The sequence below is a fragment of the Lynx canadensis genome, chromosome A2, assembly GCF_007474595.2.
Source record: "Lynx canadensis isolate LIC74 chromosome A2, mLynCan4.pri.v2, whole genome shotgun sequence".
In the NCBI taxonomy this organism is placed as follows: Eukaryota; Metazoa; Chordata; class Mammalia; order Carnivora; family Felidae; genus Lynx; species Lynx canadensis.
This window is the reverse complement of record NC_044304.2, coordinates 113,465,599-113,489,373: the sequence shown is the minus strand read 5'-3', so window position 1 is coordinate 113,489,373 and position 23,775 is coordinate 113,465,599. Positions and strand designations below refer to the sequence as shown.

At 39.5% G+C, this 23,775-nt stretch overlaps 1 protein-coding gene across 1 annotated transcript in view; it reads right to left on the bottom strand.

Annotated features, from left to right (window-relative positions):
- The window catches only part of DNAH11 (dynein axonemal heavy chain 11), a 359,611-nt gene extending 336,076 nt beyond the window's left edge, over positions 1 to 23,535 (bottom strand). Inside the window, exons 1-5 of the mRNA XM_030308072.1 lie at positions 22,933 to 23,535; positions 21,270 to 21,413; positions 5,131 to 5,327; positions 4,129 to 4,327; positions 3,293 to 3,392 (exon numbers count right to left, since the gene is read on the bottom strand). Coding sequence (XP_030163932.1) covers positions 3,293 to 3,392; positions 4,129 to 4,327; positions 5,131 to 5,327; positions 21,270 to 21,413; positions 22,933 to 23,292 — 1,000 coding nt within the window. The 5' untranslated portion in view covers positions 23,293 to 23,535. The remainder of the gene's footprint in view (positions 1 to 3,292; positions 3,393 to 4,128; positions 4,328 to 5,130; positions 5,328 to 21,269; positions 21,414 to 22,932) is intronic.
- Between the last annotated feature and the right edge of the window lie 240 nt (positions 23,536 to 23,775).

Genomic DNA, 23,775 nt, shown 5'->3' with positions numbered 1-23,775 from the left:
ATGAATGTGAGGGTGGTCTTTTTCCTAAATTCACTTCACAAGAAAACAAAACAACAGAGCTGTACTTAAATGTGATCCTCTCTCTGTTTTATATTGATTATCCTACAGATGACCTACTATGGGTTTGGAAGGCCCCATACATGGTCCGTGTATAGCAGCCACTCAGGACAGCCCTGGTGCAGATACCTGCACAGCTCAAGTAAATAGTAACACAATACTCGGCGGGAAAATACCTTTTGACCTAAAGAAATTTACTCAAGTCCATGAAACTGCAGGCATAAAACATGCCTCCAAAGTTGCTGTCACTTTATGGTTTACGTTACAAGCCTCATCACTACAATGTTAATTACCACTTAGTAGGTCCCCACACAATTTAATTGTCTCATCCCAGTGTTCTGCAAGAGTAACTCAGGCAATGACTGGGAAATTTTATTCAAAATATAACAACTAAAATTGTTAAGTATGGGTGATAAAAATATTTGAGGGGGGGCACCTGGGTGGCTCAGTAGGTTGAGCATACGACTTCAGCTCAGGTCATGATCTCATGGTCGGTGAATTTGAGCCCCACGTCAGGCTCTGTGCTGACAGCTCAGAGCCTGGAGCCTGCTTCGGATTTTGTGTGTCCCTCTCTCTCTGCCCCTCCCCTGCTCACAGGCTCTCTCTTTCCTCTCTCTCAAAAAATAAACATTAAAAAAAATTTTTTAATAAAAAAAATACTTTGGAACTAGAGGGAGGTGAAGTTTGTACAACATTGTGAATGCACTAAATGTCATTCAACTCTACACTTTAAAATGGAGATCTAAAAACTGTTAAGCAGGGCTAAGAAATATTTCTCAAAAGTACTATATAAATAAATAAACCACAGACACACATACGGAGAGAAATATTATCAATTACTGTCTAATCTAATCTAAATCTTCTCTTGATTAAAATTAGTCATTTTAGGGGCTCCTGGCTGGCTCATTCGGAGAGCATGCAAATCAATCTCAGAATCCTGAGTTCAAGCCCCATGGTGGGTGTAGAGCTTAAAAAAAAATTAGCTTAATGTGCCGTAAATGGATCTCCATCAGACTGCATTTTGTTCCTGAGACTACAAATAACTTTGATTAACTGAAAACAGGCTTTACTTATGACGGTAGGGAAGGCAGTAAATTCTTATTTCCTGGTGTTCTCTCAAAACACTCCTGTCCAGGCCGAGATGACAAACAAATAACCCTGCCAACTTTTTTTGACTGTGAGAATTAGGAATACACACACCTATATTACTCCCCTTAACATATAACCAATTTATCTGCCCTAATGATAAAGACCTAGGAAGAGAGCATCCAGGAACTCTTTTCTTCACTGGTTCCGCTCATGTTTTCAAAATAGTATGTTGTTACCCATGTTACTTTCAAAATTAAATTATTGCATCTAACAGCTAAGTGCCTTTAAAATGTGGCAAGCTCAAGTGGTGATTTTAAAAGACCTCAAGTATGTCCTTGGGAGGGGGCTGTCCACCTCTGACAATGGCTTTGAGCCACTTGTTCTACTCAGAGTGTTTGTGTCTGAATCTCCAGCCCATGGGCTCATAAGGCCCTGAGTACCCCTGTGATCTGTTCCTGTAGATGCTTTATCCACGGAAAATGTTCATCTTCTACTAATACAGAAAAAAATTCGAGCAGCCTCTACTTACTGAGAACATACTTACTGTGCGCCTAGTACTTTGTATCCTGTATATTTTATCCTCAATTCAAGGGTTCTCAGCCAGGAAAGGTTTTGCCCCCAGGGGTCATTTGGCAATATCTGGAGACATTTTTAATTGTCGCAGCTGCACCAGGGGGAGGTGGGTGGAGGCCAGGGATGCTGCTAAACATACAGGAACGCACAGCTTCCCACGACAAACAATTATCGAACCCAAAATGTCAATGACGATAAACACTGACAAGGTTGAGAAATATTGCTCTAATCCTCAAAAAAATTCTGCAAGGAAGGTGTTAATATGCCAGTTTGGCTGAGGAAAACCAGAGGCTCAGCTAATTTAAGATGTACTGAATGGATGTTGGACAAGTTAGAAACAAAAGAGACTGTATCGTCAAAATAGACAAAAGGTGGAGTAATTGTTTTCTGAGCATTTCAGCTAATGGAAATTTTGTAGTGTAATGCTGGTACACCAGGCAGACGATCAGAAAAAATGAGAAGTGTTTAAAATAGTAGCTACTAGAAAGGAGTGGGAAAACAAGAAGAGGCTACTAACTTCATTCACTCAACTCATTCTTATTAACGTCTGCCAGGCCCTGGGAATACAAAGATAATTCTTGAGGGTTTTCACATACATGGTGTCACACACATGATGCTTCCAACTCAATGGGAGAGGGAGTTCCAAATAAGGTCCATCTGATTAATAAACATCTTTTTGACCATCAAACTTGAATCAACCCGCATGCCACCCAGGGCTTGAGAAGATTACTCTTGCTTCCATGTGATAAAAAAAAAAACAAAAACAAAAAACAAAAAACCAAAACCTGAAGAAATAACCAAACATTTTCAAAGTATATTTTAGGTATTTCCTAACCTTACAAAAGTTCTAACAGGAAGAAATTAAAAAGTAATTTTCTAATGTTAGAAACCAAAAAAGCTGTTCCTCCAATTATCTTACAGTTTCATCACTGAAAACCTCAGTATCGTGTCTATGCCTACTTACTTGAATTGGCCTAAAGAAATAGGAACAGAAATCAAAAAACCAGGGGGCTGGGACCCCTGGGTGGAGCTGAAACCGGATAGTGAGGGGATGAGGAGACTTTTCACTGAATACCTTTTTATCATTTCTGGTTTTTATCAATGTGCATGGACCTGTTCAAAATTCAGCAAACCCTCTTCCTCTGTACATTTAATCTTCACCCAAACTTCGATGATAACTTTGAGCATTTTTGAGCTAGATAAGCAACAGATGCCAAGCACATTCAGACTCTACTCAAGAATAAGTGGACTAACTGTAGCCCAGCTGTTGACGAGGAAACCGCCATGTTGGGCTTTCATTTACCTGTTGCAAAGGTCTTTCCCCTACACACATACACATTCCCATTAAAACTTCAATCTAGAGGCAATTTGGTAGGTACCTACAATATACCCTAAAAACAGTTTAATAGAACTAGAGAATAAAGTACTGATGAGGACGAATTTATCATTACAAGAGCCAAGTGAAATCATTTCATGAACATGTTAATGGTAGAAGGGCAGATGAGGCTGGTCAGGCAGCGTGGGATGAGATCATGAGGAACACCAACGCCAGGCCAAAAACCAAGAGTCTTACCATTTTTCACAGCCACAAAAATGTCCTTCAAAGTTGGCAAATAGCTGCTTTGTTTGATCTGCAGGATCCTAGCCATTTTGAGAACAATAGGAGCTTGAAGCTAAATTGAAGAAAATTTAATACAAGCTAGATTAATGACTAAATAGATACATTTGGTAATAAAACACTTGTATTTTACTCATGCACAATACCCACAGTATTCAAAAAAAAAGACTCATCTGGCTTCAAGCTGAAAATAATTTTTAAAAGCAATTTTTCCTTAAGCTTGAATTTTACTTTACATTTACAGCTCTTGAGTATTCACAGAGTGTCAATTAACCCTTTAAGTGTAAAATATTAAACTTCCCACATAAAATCTCCTGCTGTGTTTCAGAGAATCTGAGAGACACATGAAATGCAAATGAACGTCTTAGTTTGCAGGATATTAAATCAAGGAACATGTAAGGCAAACAGCAGAGGAACCAAAGTTAGCTCTTCCAAAGCCACATCTCTCCACTCGGCAAGACCCTACTCCTTCCTACATCAGTTCAATCAACTAAATTTTACCATCTTTGACATTTCCCTGGGGAACGACTCTCTCCTATGCCACAGTGTTTCCAATTATTAAATGCTGTCAAAATATTCTCCAAATGGCAAACTTACTTTTAATCCGCATTCATTTCTAAGGTGCCTATCATATAAAACTTTGGAACAAGAAACGAGAACAGACTATTAAGTCATTCAAAAACAGTATTTTAAGCCTCTGAAGGTACTGGAAGTCATTGCTGTAGAAACCAAATTCTACAACTGACTTTTCTAATTCAATTTGTAAGCAATTTGTAGGGCTATCTACTTACTTGATCATAAATGCATGACAGATTTTCTCTCCTCATCATCCAGAAATCCAGTTCAGTTTGAGGATTCGACTGAAGACAATTCAGCAAAGGCTGCACGGAATCTTTTTCTACGATTTCTTGGATCTGATGTGACCATTTAATAATCACTGACTCAATTGCATGGAGTACTGTCCTTTCATTTGACTCTAGCATACAAACACTGAAATGATTAATAGAATAATTCAAAAACAAATTGTTTCACCTAAATAAAGATAGCACTCAGATCTTAAGATCTATTTGGTGTATCCATAAACTAGTTTTCCAAATATAAATGCTTCAGAATCAGATCCCTTATTTTTATAGTCCCACTTTTAGTTGTGATGTAAACATCGTTACACAAATAATCATAACCTTAAACCATTATTGCTAAAAGAATACTGTTGAGGGACGCCTGGATGGCTCAGTCGGTTAAGCATCTAACTTCAGCTCAGGTCATGATCTCGCGGTTCGTGAGTTTGAGCCCCGCATCAGGCTCTGTGCTGACAGCCCAGAGACTGGAGCCTGCTTTGGATTCTGTGTCCCCCTCTCTCTCCGCACCACCCCTGCTTGTGCTGTCTTTCAAAAATGAATAAACATTAAAAAAAATACTCTTGACATCATGTCAATTGTTACAGCCTGCTTTTTGTGCAGTCTGCTTTTAGGAGATGTACTTCGTGGGGCATGTGGGTGACTCAGTTGGTTGAGCATCTGACTCTTGATTTCAGCTCAGGTCATGATCCCAGGGTCGTGGATGGGATGGAGCCCGCTTTAAAATTCTCTCTCTCCCTCTGTCCCTCTCCCCTCCTTGCACTCTGTCTTTAAAATAAAATTTTAAAAAGTGTACTTAGTAAGGAAATAATATACACGGTGCTCTGTACAACCTTTTTAAAAAAATGATAGAATTCTTGTGCTAATAGCTTCTATGTTAATCGGGTATGTAGGCTCTCCACTTTAATATCCGATATATACCATATCATTACATACTTGGTCTCTGAGTATTTCTGATCCAGGTCGATTTTTCCTGCAATTGTGGGAATTGGTAGAAGAGTTCTTCTCAACATTTTTCCCCGAAAGACATGCATTTTATTTTTCATGGCTTCTATGTGGTGTTCCATGTCTTGTGAAATAAAACAGGACCAGGATTTATGGTTGTTCCTATTAGAAAGAATGGGCACTAAAATCTAAAGAGAAACATTTCCAAAAGAAGTTAATTTACAGACAGTGTACTCCTTCAAAGATTTTCTTGTCATACAAAATCAGCCACAAAACCACTCGATTTCTTAAATATCAAATTTACAAAGAGAGGACAAAAATCAGTATTCCATTTAGACATCATCAATTAGGCAAATACTTGCAAAGTGCAAATACTATACTGCTTGTTCACTCATTTACTTATTTATCAAACATTTGTGGAAGTTCCCAATGACTCAAACATGGCATAAAACAAACACAACCATGTCAAGTAGCAAACTACTTTCCTAATGCAAACTGAGCACACTGGCAGGTACATGAATGAAAAAAATTTTTACGAATCACATGGAAGCAAAAGTAATCTTCTCGAGCCCTGGGTGGCATGCTGGTTGATGGTCAAAAAGATGTTTATTAATCAGATGGACCTTATTTGGAACTCCCTCTCCCACTGAGTTGGGAGGATCATGTATGTGACACCATGTATGTGAAAACCCTCAAGAATTATCTTTGTATTCCCAGGGCCTGGCAGACGTTAATAAGAATGAGTTGAGTGAATGAAGTTAGTAGCCTCTTCTTGTTTTCCCACTCCTTTCTAGTAGCTACTATTTTAAACACTTTTCATTTTTTCTGATCGTCTGCCTGGTGTACCAGCATTACACTACAAAATTTCCATTAGCTGAAATGCTCAGAAAACAATTACTCCACCTTTTGTCTATTTTGACAATACAATTACTTTTGTTTTCTGTGTTGAAACTAATCTTTCCAAAGTGTATTATTACATTTTCCTGCTTAGCGCTGACTACAAGTCAAGCTAGGAAAACAGAAAAATAAGAAACAGTCTTTGCTGGGGATAATCTCATGGGTTAGTTCCTTTTTGCTACAAGAACTACCGTGATTGGAGGCATGTTCAGGATGTAATGTGGAGACACAGGGTATACACCTGGCTCTGGAAGGGACAGGTGTTAGGGAAGACCTGCCACAAAAGTTGCTACTTGATTAAAATGGTGAAGATGATGGCCTTCTGGGTGGAGTCAGTTAAGCGACCGACTCTTGATTTCAGCTCAGGTCATGATCTCACAATTTGTGGGATCCAGCCCCACATCAGGCTCTGTGCTGACAGCGTGGAGCCTGCTTGAGATTCTCACTCTCCCTCTCTCCGTCCCTCACCCCCACACACGTTTAACTGCTTTCTCTCAAAATAAATAAACTTAAAAATACATAAACAAAATGTTGAAGATGAAATTGCAGAGCAGGCACTCCAGAAAACTCAACACCAATAAAATCATTCAGGGTTCCAGAAGTATAGTGCTTCTGGAAACCTGCCACTCTGGGATTAGCTTTGAGAAAGGCAGGGTAGTTCATGAAGAGCTTTAGAAATCAGACTGAAGACTTGAAGTTTATTGGGCATAACATTCACTGACCCATTAGAAAACTCTCTATATCTCCAGTATCAGCAACTATTTCTAAATAACAGGCACGAGGAAAATTCTGGTTATTTGGCATATCTAATTTACCAGTTATGGTTTCAAACTTTCACTCTATGATTCTGTGGCAAAGCCAACTACTTTTAAATTTGAATATTTCTGTCACAAGCTGTAGATAAAACTGTGAAATTGTGAGCCACATGCTTTGCAGAGCAATTAGTCAAAGCGCGAGCGTGTTTCCATAAATGTCATTTAAAACAGAGGTGCCTGGGTGGCTCAGTTAAGCATCTGACTTTGGCTCAGGTCATGATCTCATGGGCCATGGGTTTGAACCCCAAGATGGGCTCTGTGCCCCAAAGCAGGCTGCAAGCTCTGAGTCTCCCTCGCTCTCTGCCCCTCCCCCTACTTGCACTCTCTCTCAGAAAAAAACATTAAGAAAAAAAAAAACATCATTCAAAACAAATAGACCTGGGATATGCTTTTTCATTACAATACATCTTCTTAAACTATACACAAAGTAATTCAATTAATTGGGGGTTTTATTTTGTCTCAGTTGGGAAATGTTTTCCTACTTTTTGCGGTTTAGAAGAAAAATTCCAAACTTTTTCTGAGCACTAAAATAATTCATTTATTTTTTTTAATTTTTTTTTCAACGTTTTTTTTTTAATTTATTTTTGGGACAGAGAGAGACAGAGCATGAACGGGGGAGGGGCAGAGAGAGAGGGAGACACAGAATCGGAAACAGGCTCCAGGCTCTGAGCCGTCAGCCCAGAGCCCGACGCGGGGCTCGAACCCATGGACCGCGAGATCGTGACCTGGCTGAAGTGGGACGCTTAACCGACTGCGCCACCCAGGCTCCCCTAAGCAATAAAATAATTTAAATATGCTTACATATTCAATACGTATATATACAACATAGATTAATGAACTACGGTACCTCTGCTGTGTTTTCTTTACCTATGTTCTTTCTTTGATCCCTTTTTAAGCTAGGGATTTTCTTTTTACAATGGTTTTTAAGTCAATAGTTATTATTACCAGGGCAATGCTTTCAAAATGTGGGAGCCTAGGCCTCTCCCAGACATCTTAAATTGCAATGTCCAAGGATGGGACCTAGACACTAACTATAAGAACCAAATCACACTTCCACTTTAGCTTGATAAGCCAAATGGATAACAGTAATTCACAATTATTATTTCTTTAAAGATTTAGACCAATATAATACATAAAGAAATAACTAGCCAGAGAAGTTAAGATGGCGGAGCAGCATGGAGACCCTAAGCTTGTCTCATCCCTGCAAAGCAGCTAGAGCAGCACCAAACCATTTTGAACACCTAGGATTCTACAAATAGTGGAGTGCAGAGTCTGAAGTTCCAAAGTTCAGTCCCTGGCGGTACTCTGGTAATGAAGTAAAACAAATCCCCAGAAGCAGGCAGCCAGGTCTGAGGAGTCTGTGTGCCACCCGGCGAGAAGCAGTTTCCCTGCTTGGAGTGGATTTGGTAGAGGCCATACAGCCTCCCCACAGGCAAAGGTCCCAGCACACCCTGGGGAGCAGTCATGTTTGCTGGTATTGAGACAAAGACGCCAGAGTGCAATGAAACCTGGCACCAGCTGTGTGTAGTGATTTGCCATAATCTCTGAACCTCTGCCCCTGTGAGATCACACGAACCTTTTCTGGGGCAAGCTGTCCCTAGTCATTGATCAGCAAGCCCCTCCCCCCAGAGAGCTGGCATAGGTCCAAGCAGCAGGGGTCTCTGAAGTGTGGGGTTTTGAAACACAACCTCATCTGAGATAAAACTCTGGAGGGGGGTGCTGCCTGGCAGGTGGACAGCTTGGACATGGACACGGTAGAGGCGGGGAATGGACAGAGGCCTGAGATCAAGGAGGGGTACTTAATCACAGGTTGGTGAGAGTATACAAATTCTTGCACCAGAGACTAGGGAGCTGGGTGAGGCCATTTCCACTTCCCCTGCATACGCACATGTGAGGATGCACACGGATCCACCCCAGTCAGCTATGCTGTGACCCTGATGGAGAACAGAGGCTTTACACCAAGCACCACCCAACTGTGCCCTCCAAGCACATCCCAGAGAAGACTAGCACAAGTCACTCCACCTGTTCGGTATACAGACTATAGAACGCTTCATAGTTTCAGTTCTAAGGGAAACTGGTTGTAAATTCATTCAGCTTTCATTCTGTTTGCTAGTGCATTTATTTGTTCATTTTCTTTGCTTCTGTTTTGGCTTAAATTGTTTTTTTCTTCTTTTCTTTCTCTTTCTTGAATACAGAAAGAAGAAAACTTATTTTTTTTACTTCATTTTTAATTTTTTTAATATATTACTCTATTTCATTTTCTTTCTCTTATTTTATTATACAAATTTTTTTTTATTTTGTAAGTTTTTTCTTACCTTTTTTTTTCTTTCCTTTCCTTTTCTACATTCTATGAAGTTTCTTTCAACAAGCAAACCAAAACAGACCTAGGATCTAGCTTCCTTTTTTTTTGTTTTTAATTTTTATTTTTCACTTTATTAATTTTTCCCTTCATCCAAAATAACAAAATGGAGGAATTCACCCCAAAAGAAAGAACAGGAAGAAATGACAGCCAGGGACTTAACACAGATATAAGTAAGATATGTGAACTAGAATTTAGAACCACAATAATAAGAATAATATTTGGGATTGAAAAAAGCATAGAAGACACCAGGGAATCCCTTTCTGTGGAGATAAAAGAAATACAATCTAGTCAGGCCGAAATTAAAAAAACTGCTATACCAGAGATGCAATCTCAAATGTATGCCACTACAGCAAGGGATGGATGAAGCAGAGGAGAGAATCAGTGATACAGAAGATAAAATTATGGAGAATAATGAAGCAGAAAAAAAAAGACATAAACAAAGGCAAAAGATCATGATACAAGACTTAGAGAACTCAGTGACTCATTAAAAAGGAATAAAATCCCAATCAAAGGAGTCCAGAAGATGAATAAAGAGAAGGGGAAGAAAGTTTATGTGAGCAAATTATAGTGGAATACTTGCCTAACCTGGGGAAGCACACAAACGTCAAAATCCAAGAAGCAATGAGAGCTCCCATTAGATTCAACAAAAAATGACCATGACCAAGGCATATCATACTCAAATTCACAAAATACACAGACAAGGAAATAATTATGACATCAGCAAAGGAAAGAAGTCCTAACCTATAAGGGAAGACAGATGAGGTTATCAGCAGACCTATCCACAGAAACTTGGCAGGCCAGAAGGAAGTGGCAGGATATATTCAACATGCTGAATTGGAAAAATATGCAGCCAAGAATTCTTTACCCAGCAAGGCTATCATCCAAAATAGAAGGAAAGATAGAGTTTCCCAAACAAAAACTAAAGGAGTTCATGACCACTAAACCGACCCTGTGAGAAATTTGAAGGGAGACTCTGAGTGGAGAAAAGACCAAAATAAAACATCAAAGACCAAAGCAACAAAGGCTAGAAAGGACCAGAGAACACTGGAAACATCAAGTCTACAGGCAACACAATGGCACTGAATTCAAATATTTTGGTACTCACTCTAAATTTAAATGGACTAAATGCTCCAATCAAAAGACACAGGATATCAGAATGTATAAGAAGAGAAGACCCATCTATACGCTGCTTACAAAAGACTCATTTTAGACCTAAAGACCCCTGCAGATTGAAAGTAAGGGAATGGAGAACCATCTATCCTGCTAATGATTATCAAAAGAAAGCTGGAGTAGCCATACTTTTATCAAACTAGATTTTAAAATAAAGGCTGTAACAAAAGATCAAGAAGAGCATCATATCATAATTAAGGGGTCTATCCACCAAGTTGTAACAGCTGTGAATATTTATGGCCCCAACATGGTAAAACCCAAATATATAAATCATTTAATCACAAACATAAATAAATGTATAGTTAACAATATAGTGATTGTAGGGGATTTTAACACCCCACTTACACCAAAGGATAGACCACATAAGCAGAAAATCAACAAGGAAACAATGGCTTTCAATGACTCACTGGATCAGATGGACTTAAAAGATATATACTGAACATTTCATCCTAAAACAGCAGAATAAACATTCTTGAGTGCACATGGAACATTCTCCAGAATAGATCACATACTGGATCACAAATTGGCTCTCAGAAAGTACAAAAATATGGAGATCATATCATGCATACTTTCAGAGCACAATGTTATGAAACTTGAAACGAACCACAAAAAAAAAATTTGGAAAGACGATGAATACTTGGAGATTAAAGAACATATTACTAAAGAATGAACGGGCTAAACAAGAAATTAAAGAGGAATTTTAAAAGTACAGGAAGCCGTTGAAAATGAAAACATGGCAGTCCAAAACCTCTGGGATACAGCAAAGGTGGTCATAAGAGGGAAGTATATAGCAATCCAGGCCTTCCTAAAGAAGGAGAAAGGTTTCAAATACACAACCTAATCTTACACCTAAAAGAGTTGGAAAAAACAACAAATAAAGCCCTAAACCAGCAGAAGAAGGGAAATAATAAAGATCAGAGCAGAAATCAATGATGTTGAAATCAAAGAAAACAGAACAGATCAATGAACCCAGAAGCTGGGTCTCTGAAAGAATAAACAGAATTGATAAACCCTTAGCCAGGCTGATCAAAAAGAAAAATGACCCAAATAAATAAAATCACAAATGAAAACAGGAAAGATCACAACCACCACTGCAGAAATACAAACAATAAGAGAATATTATGAACAATTATATGCCAACAAATTGGGCAACCTAGAAGAAATGGACAAATTTCTATAAACATATAAACTACCAAAACTGAAACAGGAAGAAATAGAAAATTTTAACAGACCCATAACCAGTAAAGAATTTGAATCAGTGATCAAAAATCTCCCAACAAGAATCCAGGGCTGGATGGCTTCCCAGGGGAATTCTACCAAACATTTAAAGAAGAGTTAACACCTATTCTTTTGAAGCTGTTCCAAAAAGTAGAAATGGAGGGAAAACTTCCAAACTCATTCTATGAAGCCAGTGTTACCATGATTCCAAAACCAGGCAAAGACCCCACTAAAAAAAGAGAAGTACAGACCACTTTTCCTGACGAACATGGATGCAAAAATTCTCAACAAGATACTAGCCAACTGGATACAACAATACATTAAAAGGAGTATTCACCATGATCAAGTAGAATTTGCTCCTGGGATGCAGGGCAGGTTAAATATCTGCAAATCAATCAATGTGATACATTACATCAATAACAGAAAGGACAAGAACCACATGATCCTCTCAGTAGATGCAGAGAAAGTATTTGACAAAATAGAGCATCCTTTCTTGATAAAAACCCTCAAGAAAGTAGGCAGAGAAGGAATGTACCTCAAGATCATAAAGGCCATATATGAAAAACCCACAGCTAATATCATCTCAATAGGAAAAAAAAAAAAAACTGAGAGCTTTCCCCCTAAGGTCAGGAACAAGACAGGGATGTCCATTCTCACCACTGTTATTCAACATAGTGTTGGAAGTCCTAGCCTCAGCAATCAGACAACACAAAGAAACAAAAGGCACCCAAATTGGCAAGGAGGAAGTCAAATTTTCACTCTTCACAAATGACATGATATTCTATGTGGCAAACCCAAAAGACTCCACCAAAAAACTGCTAGAACTGATCCATGAATTCAGCTAAGTCGCAGGATATAAAATCAATGTACAGAAATTGGTTGCATTTCTATACACCAATAATGAAACAGCAGAAAGAGAAATCAGGGAATCAATCCCATTTACAACTGCACCAAAAACTATAAAATTCTTAGGAATAAACCTAACCAAAGAGGTGAAAGATCTATACACTGAAAACTATAGAAAACTTAACGGAAGAAACTAAAGAAGACACAAAGAAATGGAAAAGAACATTCTATGTTCATGGATGGGAAGAACAAATACTGTTAAAATGTCAGTACTACCCAAAGCAATCTACATATTCCACACAATCCCTATCAAAATAATACCAGCAATCTTCACAGAGCTAGAACAAACAATTCTAAAATCTGTATAAAACCAGAAAAGACCCCAAACAGCCAAAGCAATCCTGAAAAAGAAGACCAAAGCTTGAGGCATCACAATTCTTGACTTCAAGCTATATTACAAAGCTGTAATCATCAAGACAGTATGGTACTGGCACGACAGACGCATAGATCAATGGAACAGAAGAGAGAAGCCAGAAATGAACCCACAAAGGTATGGCCAACTCATCTTTGACAAAGCAGGAAAGAGTATCCAGTGGAACAAAGACAGTCTCCTCAGCAAATGGTGCTCGGAAAGCTGGACAGCGACATGCAGAAGAATGAACCTGGAATACTTCTTACACCATCCACAAAAATAAACTCAAAATGGATGAAAGACCTAGATTTAAGAAAGGAAACCATCAAAATCCTGGAGGAGAGAACAGGCAACAACCTCTTGGATGCTGGCCACAGCAGCTTCTTACTTGACATGTTTCCCAAGGCAAAGGAAACAAAAGCAAAAATGAACTATTGGGACCTCATCAAGATAAAAAACTTCTGCACAGTGAAGTAGAAAAACAGCAAAACTAGAAGGCGAATGACAGAATGGGAGAAGTTACCGGCAAATGACCTAACAGATAAACGGTTAGTATCCAAAATCTATGAAGAACTTATCAAACCCAACACCCCAAAAAAAAATAATCCAGTGAAGAAATGGGCAAAAGACTTGAATAGACACTTTTCCAAAGACATCCAGATGGCTAACAGACATAGGAAAAAGTGCTCAGCATCACTCATCATCAGAGAAATACAAATCAAAACCACAATGAGGTACCACTCACACCTGTCAGAGTGGCGAAAATTAACAACTCAAGTGACACAGATGTTGGCAAGGGTGTGGAGAAAGAGGACCTTTTGCACTGCTAGTGGGAATGCAAACTGGTGCAGACAGTATGGAAAACAATATGGAGGTTCCTCAAAAAATTAAAAATAGAACTACCCTATAACCCAGCAATTGCACTACTAGGTATTTATCCAAAGGATACAAGAGTGCTGTTTTAAAGGGACATATACACCCCAATGTTTACAGTAGCACTATTGACAATAATCAAAGTACGGAAAGAGCCCAAATGTCCATTGACTGATGAATGAAGAATATGTGATATATATGTATATATGTGTGTATATATACACACACACACACACACACACACACACACACACAAATGGAATATTACTTGGTGATCAAAAAAGAATGAAATGTTAGTATTTGCAACAATGTGGATGAAACTAGGGTGTATTACGCTAAACGAAGTAGGTCAGTCATACTTCATAGGATTTTACTCATATGTGGAATTTAAGAAACAAAACAGATGAACATAGGGGAAGGGAAGCAAAACTAAGATAAAAACAGAGAGGGAGACAAACCACAAGAGACTCTTAAATACAGAGAACAAACTGAGGGTTGCTGGCAGGGTGTTGCGTAGGGGGATGGACTAAATGGGTGATGGGCATTAAGGAGGGCACTTGTTGGGAGGAGGTGTTATATGTAAGTGATAAATCACTAAATTCTATTCCTGAAATCATTACTATATATTAAATAACTTGGATTCAAACAAAATGTTAAAAAAATTTTTTAATTAAAAAAAGAAGTAATATGAGAAGGTAAGAAAGAAAAGAAAGAAAATTAAGTGTCTGACTTTCAATTTAGACTCAAGTCATGATCTCAGTTTGTGCACTGAAGCTACACTGAGAGCACGGAGCCGGCTTGGGATTCTCTCTCTCCTTCTCTCTGCCCCTCCCCCCACTCATTCATTCATTCTCTCTCTCCCACAAAAATAAATAAACATAAAAAAATTTTTTTAAAAAGAAATAACTACATGACATTTTAAATACTTTTGCTAAATATTATAAAATATAATACAGCTACAAGTAAGAGTACACAGGAACACATTAAGAATGTTGAAGAGCAGATTGGGAGTTCAGCTTTGGATATGTCAGATTTGAGACATTACACACTAAATGGCTATGTCCACAAGACAATGGATACCTAAGCCTGAAGTTTAAGAGAGAGATCCAGGCTGGAGACACAAGTCTGGGAGTCCCTAGCACATCAGCATGAATTCCCATAAATCACTGAGTCAAACTCCAAAAAACAGTTCATAATGAATGCAAGTGAGAATACATTAGATCATTTAAATGAGAAAAAACTAAACATGAAGGCACAAATGACATTCCCAACCTGCAGTTCAAATACTTGGTCCATCCCTTTTTTGTTCCGTCCCATTAAGAAGCCAAACACTAGAAAACTCCCTCAGTACTTTACAGACCACTTCACTACCTCAGTAACAGTCTCTCCTTCACTCAACAGGATGACCAATTCAGCAGTCCTCTGCATGTCATGTCTTTTGTTAATGTATAAATCAGAGAGTTTTGTTAATGTATAAATCAGAGGTTGATTAGCTTGGAATGCAAGTCACCAATGACCACTGACATTCCATGTGACTGCACAACTTCCCAATCAAGCCGGCCCTGATAAAAAACCTTCCCAGAACATGCACCACCACGGCCGTCTTCCAATCAACACATGAATTTGGGTTTGGTCATTGCCTTTGCTGGCAACCACCTGAAAAAGTTATGTGGCTGTTTATTTTCTAATCAGTCTCTCCACCCTTGTTTCTCACTACCTCCCAGCTCAGGTTCCCCGATCCAGCTACATTAATTTACTCCTTTTTTTAAAAAGAACCTGCATTTCCTCACCTCTGTGCCTTTGTAGTGCTTCTCCCTCTGCTCAGAAAGCCCTTCCTCCTCCTACACCTAGCTATCTCCTCCTTGTCCTTCAACACTATGGGGACCACATAATTTACCATACAATTCTGGAGGCTTTCGAGAGTACAAAGAAACACTAAAAATCCTTAGCGGACATTAACTGATCTCTGACAGTTGTAAGCCAAAAGTACCCCAGGCAAACTGAGACCTAGGATCATCCTATTTCAGAGTCCCCAGCCCCTGTCAGCCCTGTAGGTGTGGGGAGCATCACGAGGCTCCCACCTCATGATGCTGAAGACTCCTCCAGGAGCCTCCTGTGTCCTCCTACTGCAAGCTCAGCAACCTGCCTCCCTCATCAGACTACATGCCTTCTGGGGACACAAACTACATCACTAACTACCATGTGTTGTGGCCAGTCACTAGCAACGAGTAGGTCTTCAATAAACAGTGATTAAATGAATAAATGAGATTAGCATAAAATTTCCCGAGTATCCTCTTCACCGGTCCAAAACAATCCAAATGGAAAGAGAGATCATATGCCAAATGCTTCTCTAAAGAAATACCTTGAAGCTTCAGTGTTTGGTCTCTTATAACAATAGGATATCAGCCCTTAATTGACCTTCATTCATGTAACAAGTCCGGAGCTCCTACTACGTGTCAGGCAACGTCTTGGGTGTTTGGGCCACAACAGGGAGCAAAACAAAGATTCAAAGCTGGGACTAGGGTTAGGCAAGTGAGGCATTCACACAGGAAATAGAATCTAAAAGCCACCAAAAAACTCAGTAATCAAGACGAATAATTTTTTAAGATACTTTTTAAATCAAAATTAATGCAACAAAAATGATGAATTATCACTATTTTTAAATAAAGGCAACATCAGTATTATGGGTTTATTTTTGCTTCAGCCTCCAATATGATCTAGTACAGTACTGTTAGTGATCGACTGTTTATTTAAATGTTGACTTTTTCATTTTGATTTTTTATTAATGTTTATCTATTTCTTGAGAGAGACAGTGTGGGGGTGGGGAGGGGGAGAGAAAGAGAGAGAGACAGACACCAAATCCAAAGCAGGCTCCAGGCTCTGAGCTGTCAGCACAGACCCCAATGCAGGGCTAGAACCTGTGAGATCATGACCTGAGCCAAAGTCTGAGACTTAACCGACTTAGCAACCCAGGCACCCCTCATTTTTATTTATTTATTTTTTAAATACTGCATTGAAAGGAGGGCAGTTGTTGGGATGAGCACTGGGTGCTATACGTAAGCAATGAACCACGGGAATCTACCCCGAAAACCAAGAGCACACTTTACGCACTATATGTTCACCAATTTGACAATAAATTGCATTAAATAAAAAACCATGAACTCATATAAATATTATGTACATCTCAATTTAAAAAAATAAAATAAATACTGTATTAAAATTTCATCCTGATATTGAGGGGTTTTTTTGTTTTGTTTTTGCTCCCTTTGCCTCCCTATAAATTTGCTCTTGAAGTGGGTGCCTCATTTGCTGACCCTAGTCCCTACCCTCCTCAAGGGTGGCTTTAATAAAAGATACATGAGTAAAAAGACTTGAAAGACATTAAGGGGTTAGCTGAGTGAATTCTGAGGGAGGTAAAGAAATAGTAGGGGCAACAGTGTACCTGAGACAATTAAGGATCAGCAAGGAGGTCATGAGTTAGCAAGTGAGAAGAGTTTAAAGAGGTCACAGGGAGGTCAGGTCACAGATTCTGGACTAGGGATTTCATCCTTTAATACACCTAAGAACCAATGATGATCCTGCCTCAGTAGCTCTGAAGACGACCCTGAGATTCTACAGTTCTACCAAGTTTTTAGGTAAGGCTGATAGCTGTGATCCACAGAGAACACAGAACATGCAAAGTCTAGACTACTAAAAGCACTTGGGCCCTTATTCAGAGTAAAACGGGAGCAGAGAAGTTACATGTTCTGACTCATGCTTCAACAGAATCCCTTTAGCTGCTATGTTGGGAATACATTCTAGATGGGAACCACACAAAAGCATAGAGATTAGTTAAGAGATGAAAGCATGGGAATGCAAACTGGTGCAGCCACTCTGGAAAAAGGTATGGCGGCTGCTCAAAAATTAAAAATAGAACTACCCTATGATCCAGTAATCACGCTACTAGATATTTACCCAATAACTACAAAAAGGGGTTAGCTTTTTGTAAAACTCATTAAAAGGCATACACGTACCCCTATGTTTATGACAGCATTATTAACAACAGCCAAATTATGGAAGCAGCCAATTGACAGATGAATGGATAAGGAAGATTTGGTATATACATAAAATGGAATATTATTTTTCCATAGAAAAGAATGAAATCTTGCCACTTGTAATGACATGGATGGATCCAGAGAGTATAATGCTAAACAAATTAAGTCAGAGAAAGAAAAATACCATATTTCACTCAAGCGAAATTTAAGAAACAAATCAAATGAGTGAAGGAAAAAAAAAAGGAGAGGGAGATGAACCAAGAATCAGACTCTTAACTACAGAGAACAAACTAATGGTTACAGGAAGGGAAGTGGGTAGGAGGATGGGTAAAATAGGCAATGGAGATTAAGGAGTGCACTTTTCATGATGAACATGAATTCATCATGATCTTGGTGTGGATTTGTGTGTGATGTATAGAATTGTTGAATCACTCTATTGTCGACCTGAAACTAATATAACACTGTATGTTAATTCCTATATAATGTAACAAAATGAAATGAAATAATAACATAAAAAAAAAAGAGAGAGAGAGAGAGAGATGAAAGCAGTAGCACAGGTGAGAGACAATGGTGAACCAGCCCAGAGTGGTAGCAGGAGAGGGGAGTATGGAGGCTGATTCTGAATGTATTTTGAAGGTAAAACTTGCATGATTTCCTTTTGTTAAATATTATTTTAATCCAAGTTAGTTAACATATAGTGTGGTATTGGTTTCAGGAGAATTTAGTGATTCCTCACTGACCGATGACACACAGTGTTCATCCCAACAAATGCCCTCCTTAATGCCCATCACCCATTTAGCACATTACCCTACCCAACACCCTCTAGCAACCCTCAGTTTCTCTACAGTTAAGAAACTTTTATGGTTTGCCCCCCTCTCTTTTTCTTATTTTTCCTTCCCTTCCCCTATGTTCAACTATTTGGTTTCTTTAATTCCATCAATGAGTTAAATCATATGATATATAAATGACTTTTGATATATGATATATATCATAATTTGATATATGATATATGATATATTCTGACTTTTTTGTTTAGCATAATACATTCTAGTTGCATCCATGTTGTTGCAAATGGCAAGATTTCATTTTTTTGATCACCAAGTAATATTCCATTGTATAAATATATGTATATATATATATACATATATATGTATACATATATATATACATATATATATACACGCATATATATACATATATATACATATATATATACATATATATATACATATATATATATATATATATATATGCCACATCTTCTTTATCCATTTGTCAGTTGATGGACATTTGGGCTCTTTCCATACTTTGCCCATTGTCGATAGCACTGCTATAAACATTGGGAAGCATGTGCCCTTTCAAATCAGCACACCTATACCCTTTGGATAAATACCCAGTAGTGCAATTTCTGGGTCATAGGGTAGGCCTATTTTTAATTTTTTGAGGAACCTCCATATGGTTTTCCAGAGTGGCCACACCAGTTTGCATTCCCACCAGCAGGAACTTGCATGATTTCCTGCCAGAACGGATACAACGTGTGACACAAAAGAGTTAGGGCTGTCTCAGTAATTTTCTGGCTTGAGCAATTGGAAGGAAGGCGTTCACGCCACTATTGTGGAGATAGCCACAAGTAATGCAGTGGAGGCTGGGGAAGGTCAGTTCAACTTTGGACAGGTTTGGGATGTTTATTAAAATGCAAGTGTGAATTTCAGGAAAACAAATGGATCTCCGAGTTTGAAATTCAGGCAAAAAGATCTTGGCTAGAGAGAGAAGTTTGGGAGTGCCTTGCACATCATCATAAGCCACCGTTAATCAGCCAATCTTGCGAGCTACACTGGATACGAAGCAAAGACAATCCTTATAAAAATGTTTTCAACCCAATCATCTATAGCCAGGCCTTAGGGCCTTCTTCATACCGAATGTAAGTCTTGTCCAAAAGTAAACCCAAGTGACTTCCTAAGTGTGATCTCATTTTTTTTGTTCCCAATACTCAGATCTTCAAGCATAATTACATGAATCTTCTAAACCACTTAAACTCTGAGCTTCTGGATGGCTTATACCTACAATAAATGTACTTGTGGACAGCTTACTCTCTTTCATTTCATCTTTCTCAGAGTGGAATGCAGACCCTGGTATGGAGATAAATCCACACCAAGATCAGAGGAACTTGCAAGAGTTGTGTATCTTCTGTCTGTTGCCAGACAGACAGTAATGTAAGAATTGAAACAAAGAGTACATCCTTGCCCTTCCAAGCCCCAGCTGATGGCAGTCTAGTTTCAAATGACCAAGAGTCATTCCCATTTCATGTGAAATGCTCTCATCAGGTTCAGTTCGGTAAAAATTTATTGAGCTTCTGCTACAGACCAAAAAGTGTCCCAGGTAAAGATAGAAAACTCTATCGGTGTGTCCCTGAAATCATCTAAAACCGAGTAATTTCAACAGGAGGAGACGGAAACAGAGGTAAGGTGAAGTTGGGAGTTAGAGACTTTGGCTAGTCCAAAGACAGAGAAAGAGACTCAGGAAGTAGAAGTGGCGTGCAACAGAGAGACTGGCAAATCGTTAGTAATAAATATTCTGGGAATTATTCCTACCTTAAGCACTGGCCTTGGCAGAAATGCACTGATTACAGAGATCTGATTTACTTCTATCTAACCCAGGGGCTCTCAAAGTTTGGGGCACATTAGAATTGGGATTTTAACCATTGTAACCACCTGGCTCCCACCCCATTCTGATTTAGTTAGTATTAAGGTTGACCAGGGTAAAGGCAGGCTAGATAGTTCCCCAGGTGATTCTAATGTTCAGCAAAGTTTGAGAATCACTGCTCTAATCCTACAGAACCTGGTCATTTGGTACATCTTTCCTCAAAGACATACCATCAACAAACAAAATCTTATGAGATCAGATATTGTAGAAGATTGGCCCCACCCCAGACCTACTGGAGCAGCCTGACTTTAATAAAATCCCCAGGATCCCACATTAAATCCCATTTAAAAAAAAAAAAAAAGACACATTAAAAAAATCCCAAGGTACTTTTATTTCAAGTATCAATAACCTGGGTTTAGACAGCATTTCTCTGATTTAAGGGGACAGAAAGAAGAATTTTAAAGCAACCACTTCAAAAATTTCGTTTCTATTATCTTTCCACATTATCTGACCTGAGGGTCACAGAAACTAACAGAAATCTGAAAAACTTATGATACACGCTTCCAAAGTCTAAGTTTGTCTCTATTCAACGTGAAATTTAAAACCTATAGCTAATTACAAGAGCCTATTCAAGCTTTTTACTTCCCATATTTATAAACAAAGAGAAAAAGGATAATCCTACAGATTACCATCTGTTGAATATTATCAGTATCCTCTCATTCAGAAACAGTTAACCACATTGCATCCACCTAAAGAGATTATTGGCTTCTACATTCTTTTTTTTAACCAGAGTTTTTCTGAATAATTCCAAGTGCCATAGAGATAAATTAAAGATTCAAATATTAAGGACAGACTAGTACCTCATCTAGGAAAGCAGTTACATGTCCGAAAGATGAGGCGGTTAACTCTCCAAATAAAACCGTTTGAGAAAAGTCATTTACTCCAATGTTTTCAGTAATCTTCTTGGCAATATAAACAAGTTTATGTTTTGCATCTCTTGGAATCTGAAACAAGAGCAAAATAATTAGTCCAAGTTCACAGCGTAGTTTCCATATTAACACATAGGATTTGCTCTATCTAACTTGTAGCTAGATTGCTAAAAAAGGAATAAAATCTGGCATCTTGCCTACCTTTATAAATAAGGTAGTTCCACAGCTCTTTGCCCTACCTTCTGCAAACTGTATAGTTTTGTTCTTTTATAATGCTAATTCCATAGCATTATTGATACGTAAATATCACCTTTAAAGAGGCTTGTCAATTACCCAAGATCATTATATACCCTAACATCTCCTTATTAAAAATAAATATAAGGAGAATTTAGCATTTTTCTATCTTAGGAAAGGTCATTCCTTTTTATAACCTTTTTTTTTTGTAGTTTGGAAATAAACCAAAGTGAAAGGAAGTTCAGGCACAAGAGGTTACTTTGTAAATCTATCCTCAAAATAAAATGTTGAATGAAGATATTTTAACACTTCCACAAGTACTGAGCTATTTCTTCAGATATGATGATTATTTAACTTAAGTAATCCTAGACTTAAGTATCCTATCTCCTTGTTTGACAAAATTTTTAATTAGTTATAATTGGGAAAAGAGCAAAACAAAAAAATTCAGATCTCAAAACCCTAAGGCAAACTCCTGTTACTCTTTCTCTGGGATCCTATTTCCCAACTATTAAAGTGACACACATTGATGATAAACACTTCACACATACAACACATTACACTGAGGCACTGTAAACACTAAAGACTTGATTTTGGCTCAGGTCATGAACCCAGGGTGGCAGATCCAACCGCGCATCTGCTCCATGCTGACTGAGTGTGGAACCTGCTTAAGATTCTGTCCCGCTCCCTCTGACCCTACCCTGCTCATGCTCTCTCTGAAATAAATAAAAATAAAAATAAAAATAAAAATAAATGCTGAATACAAATGCTGTATTTATAAGTGATACCTTAACCTCCAACTACAAAGTCTAAAAAAAAAAAAAAAAAAAAAGGAAGGAAGGAAGAAAGAAAAGATGGAAGGAAAGAAAGGACTGCCCCCCTTCTCCCTCCAGGGCTGGTAAACACCATGTGTGCGCGGAGTGCCAGAACACTCCTTTTTTAAAGACTAAATATTTTTCCTAGGATTAAATGTAACAGACAGACTTAGCATATGAAAAATTATTCAGGCTCTGCTAAAACATTTTTTAAAGACAGGACCCCAGATTGGCCCAAGAGCTATTGAAAACAGAAGTTATCTGGCACAGAGAACCCACCTTGTTCCCAAAGCCTAGGCAGTTGAAAAAGTGTAGTGTAGCTTTTCCTGCTTTATCTGGGTTGGGCAAACTAACCTTCTAGAAAACTAATCCACAGTTGCTTAACTGTAGAGTGGGCGCACGTGGGTGATTTTGCAAACTCCAAGGCAAGGGCTCCCAAAGAAAGTTTCTTAAAGCGCCTAAGTGCATGCCCCAAGGGAACCCAAGGACGCGACTGGCCTGTCCCCGTATGGCAGCCTGACAGGGTCCCTTAGCCTGTCGCCCCTTACCTCCCGGGCGACTGCGAGTGGTCCCGCGGCGGCGACGCTGAAGACAAGGCACGCGGGACTGGGGTTCTCCAGGAACTCTCCCAGGACCTGCCGGTTTTCCTCGCTCTCCAAATGCTGGCTCCATTTCTCCGCTGAGAGCCCTAGCATCAGCTCCAGGCGGCCGCCGAGAAAGCGCACCCGCGCGTCTCGGGCGAAACTCCGAGCTCTCCTGGCCGCCGCCGCCTCTTCCTCCTCTTCCTCTTCCTCCTCCTCCACCCCTTCCTCCTCCAGCTCCTTCATGCCCACCACCTCCAGGCCAGCGCCCGGAGTTAGGCGAAGGGCTGCGTCTTCTGGAATCCCGAACACCTCCCGGGCTGCCATCACGCACGTCCAAGAGAATGCTGGGTCGGTCTGCTCCACACGCTCGCGTCCCTGCCCAGCCTGGGGTGGGCGAGGACACTTTTCCCCACACGCGCCGCGGCAGACGCCCACCCCCTCCGGCGACTGCAAGCAGCGTGGCCGCTGGCCCACACCTGCTGCTACTTGGCTGCGGGCGTGGCACGCACTGCTAGTCCCACCGGCTGAGGCTCCGACCCAAGCGGAGCTGCGCGTCCAGTTTCCCGGGAGACGGCGTCCCCGCCCCAGTCAGCTGTGGGCGGGGTCAGCGCCCGGCTGAGGCCTTCCGGCTCAGGGCTCCTCCCATTGGGGCGGCTCTGGAGGGCGTGTCCTCCTCGTGTCTCAGCCGCTGAGTGGGTGGCTTCTTCTGCCCAACGACACCTTGTCCTACTGGACGTTCCGTGGGGTTCCCAGGGAGCGAGAGTAACAGCCCATCACTGATTAATATAGTTTATGCAGTGCTGTCTT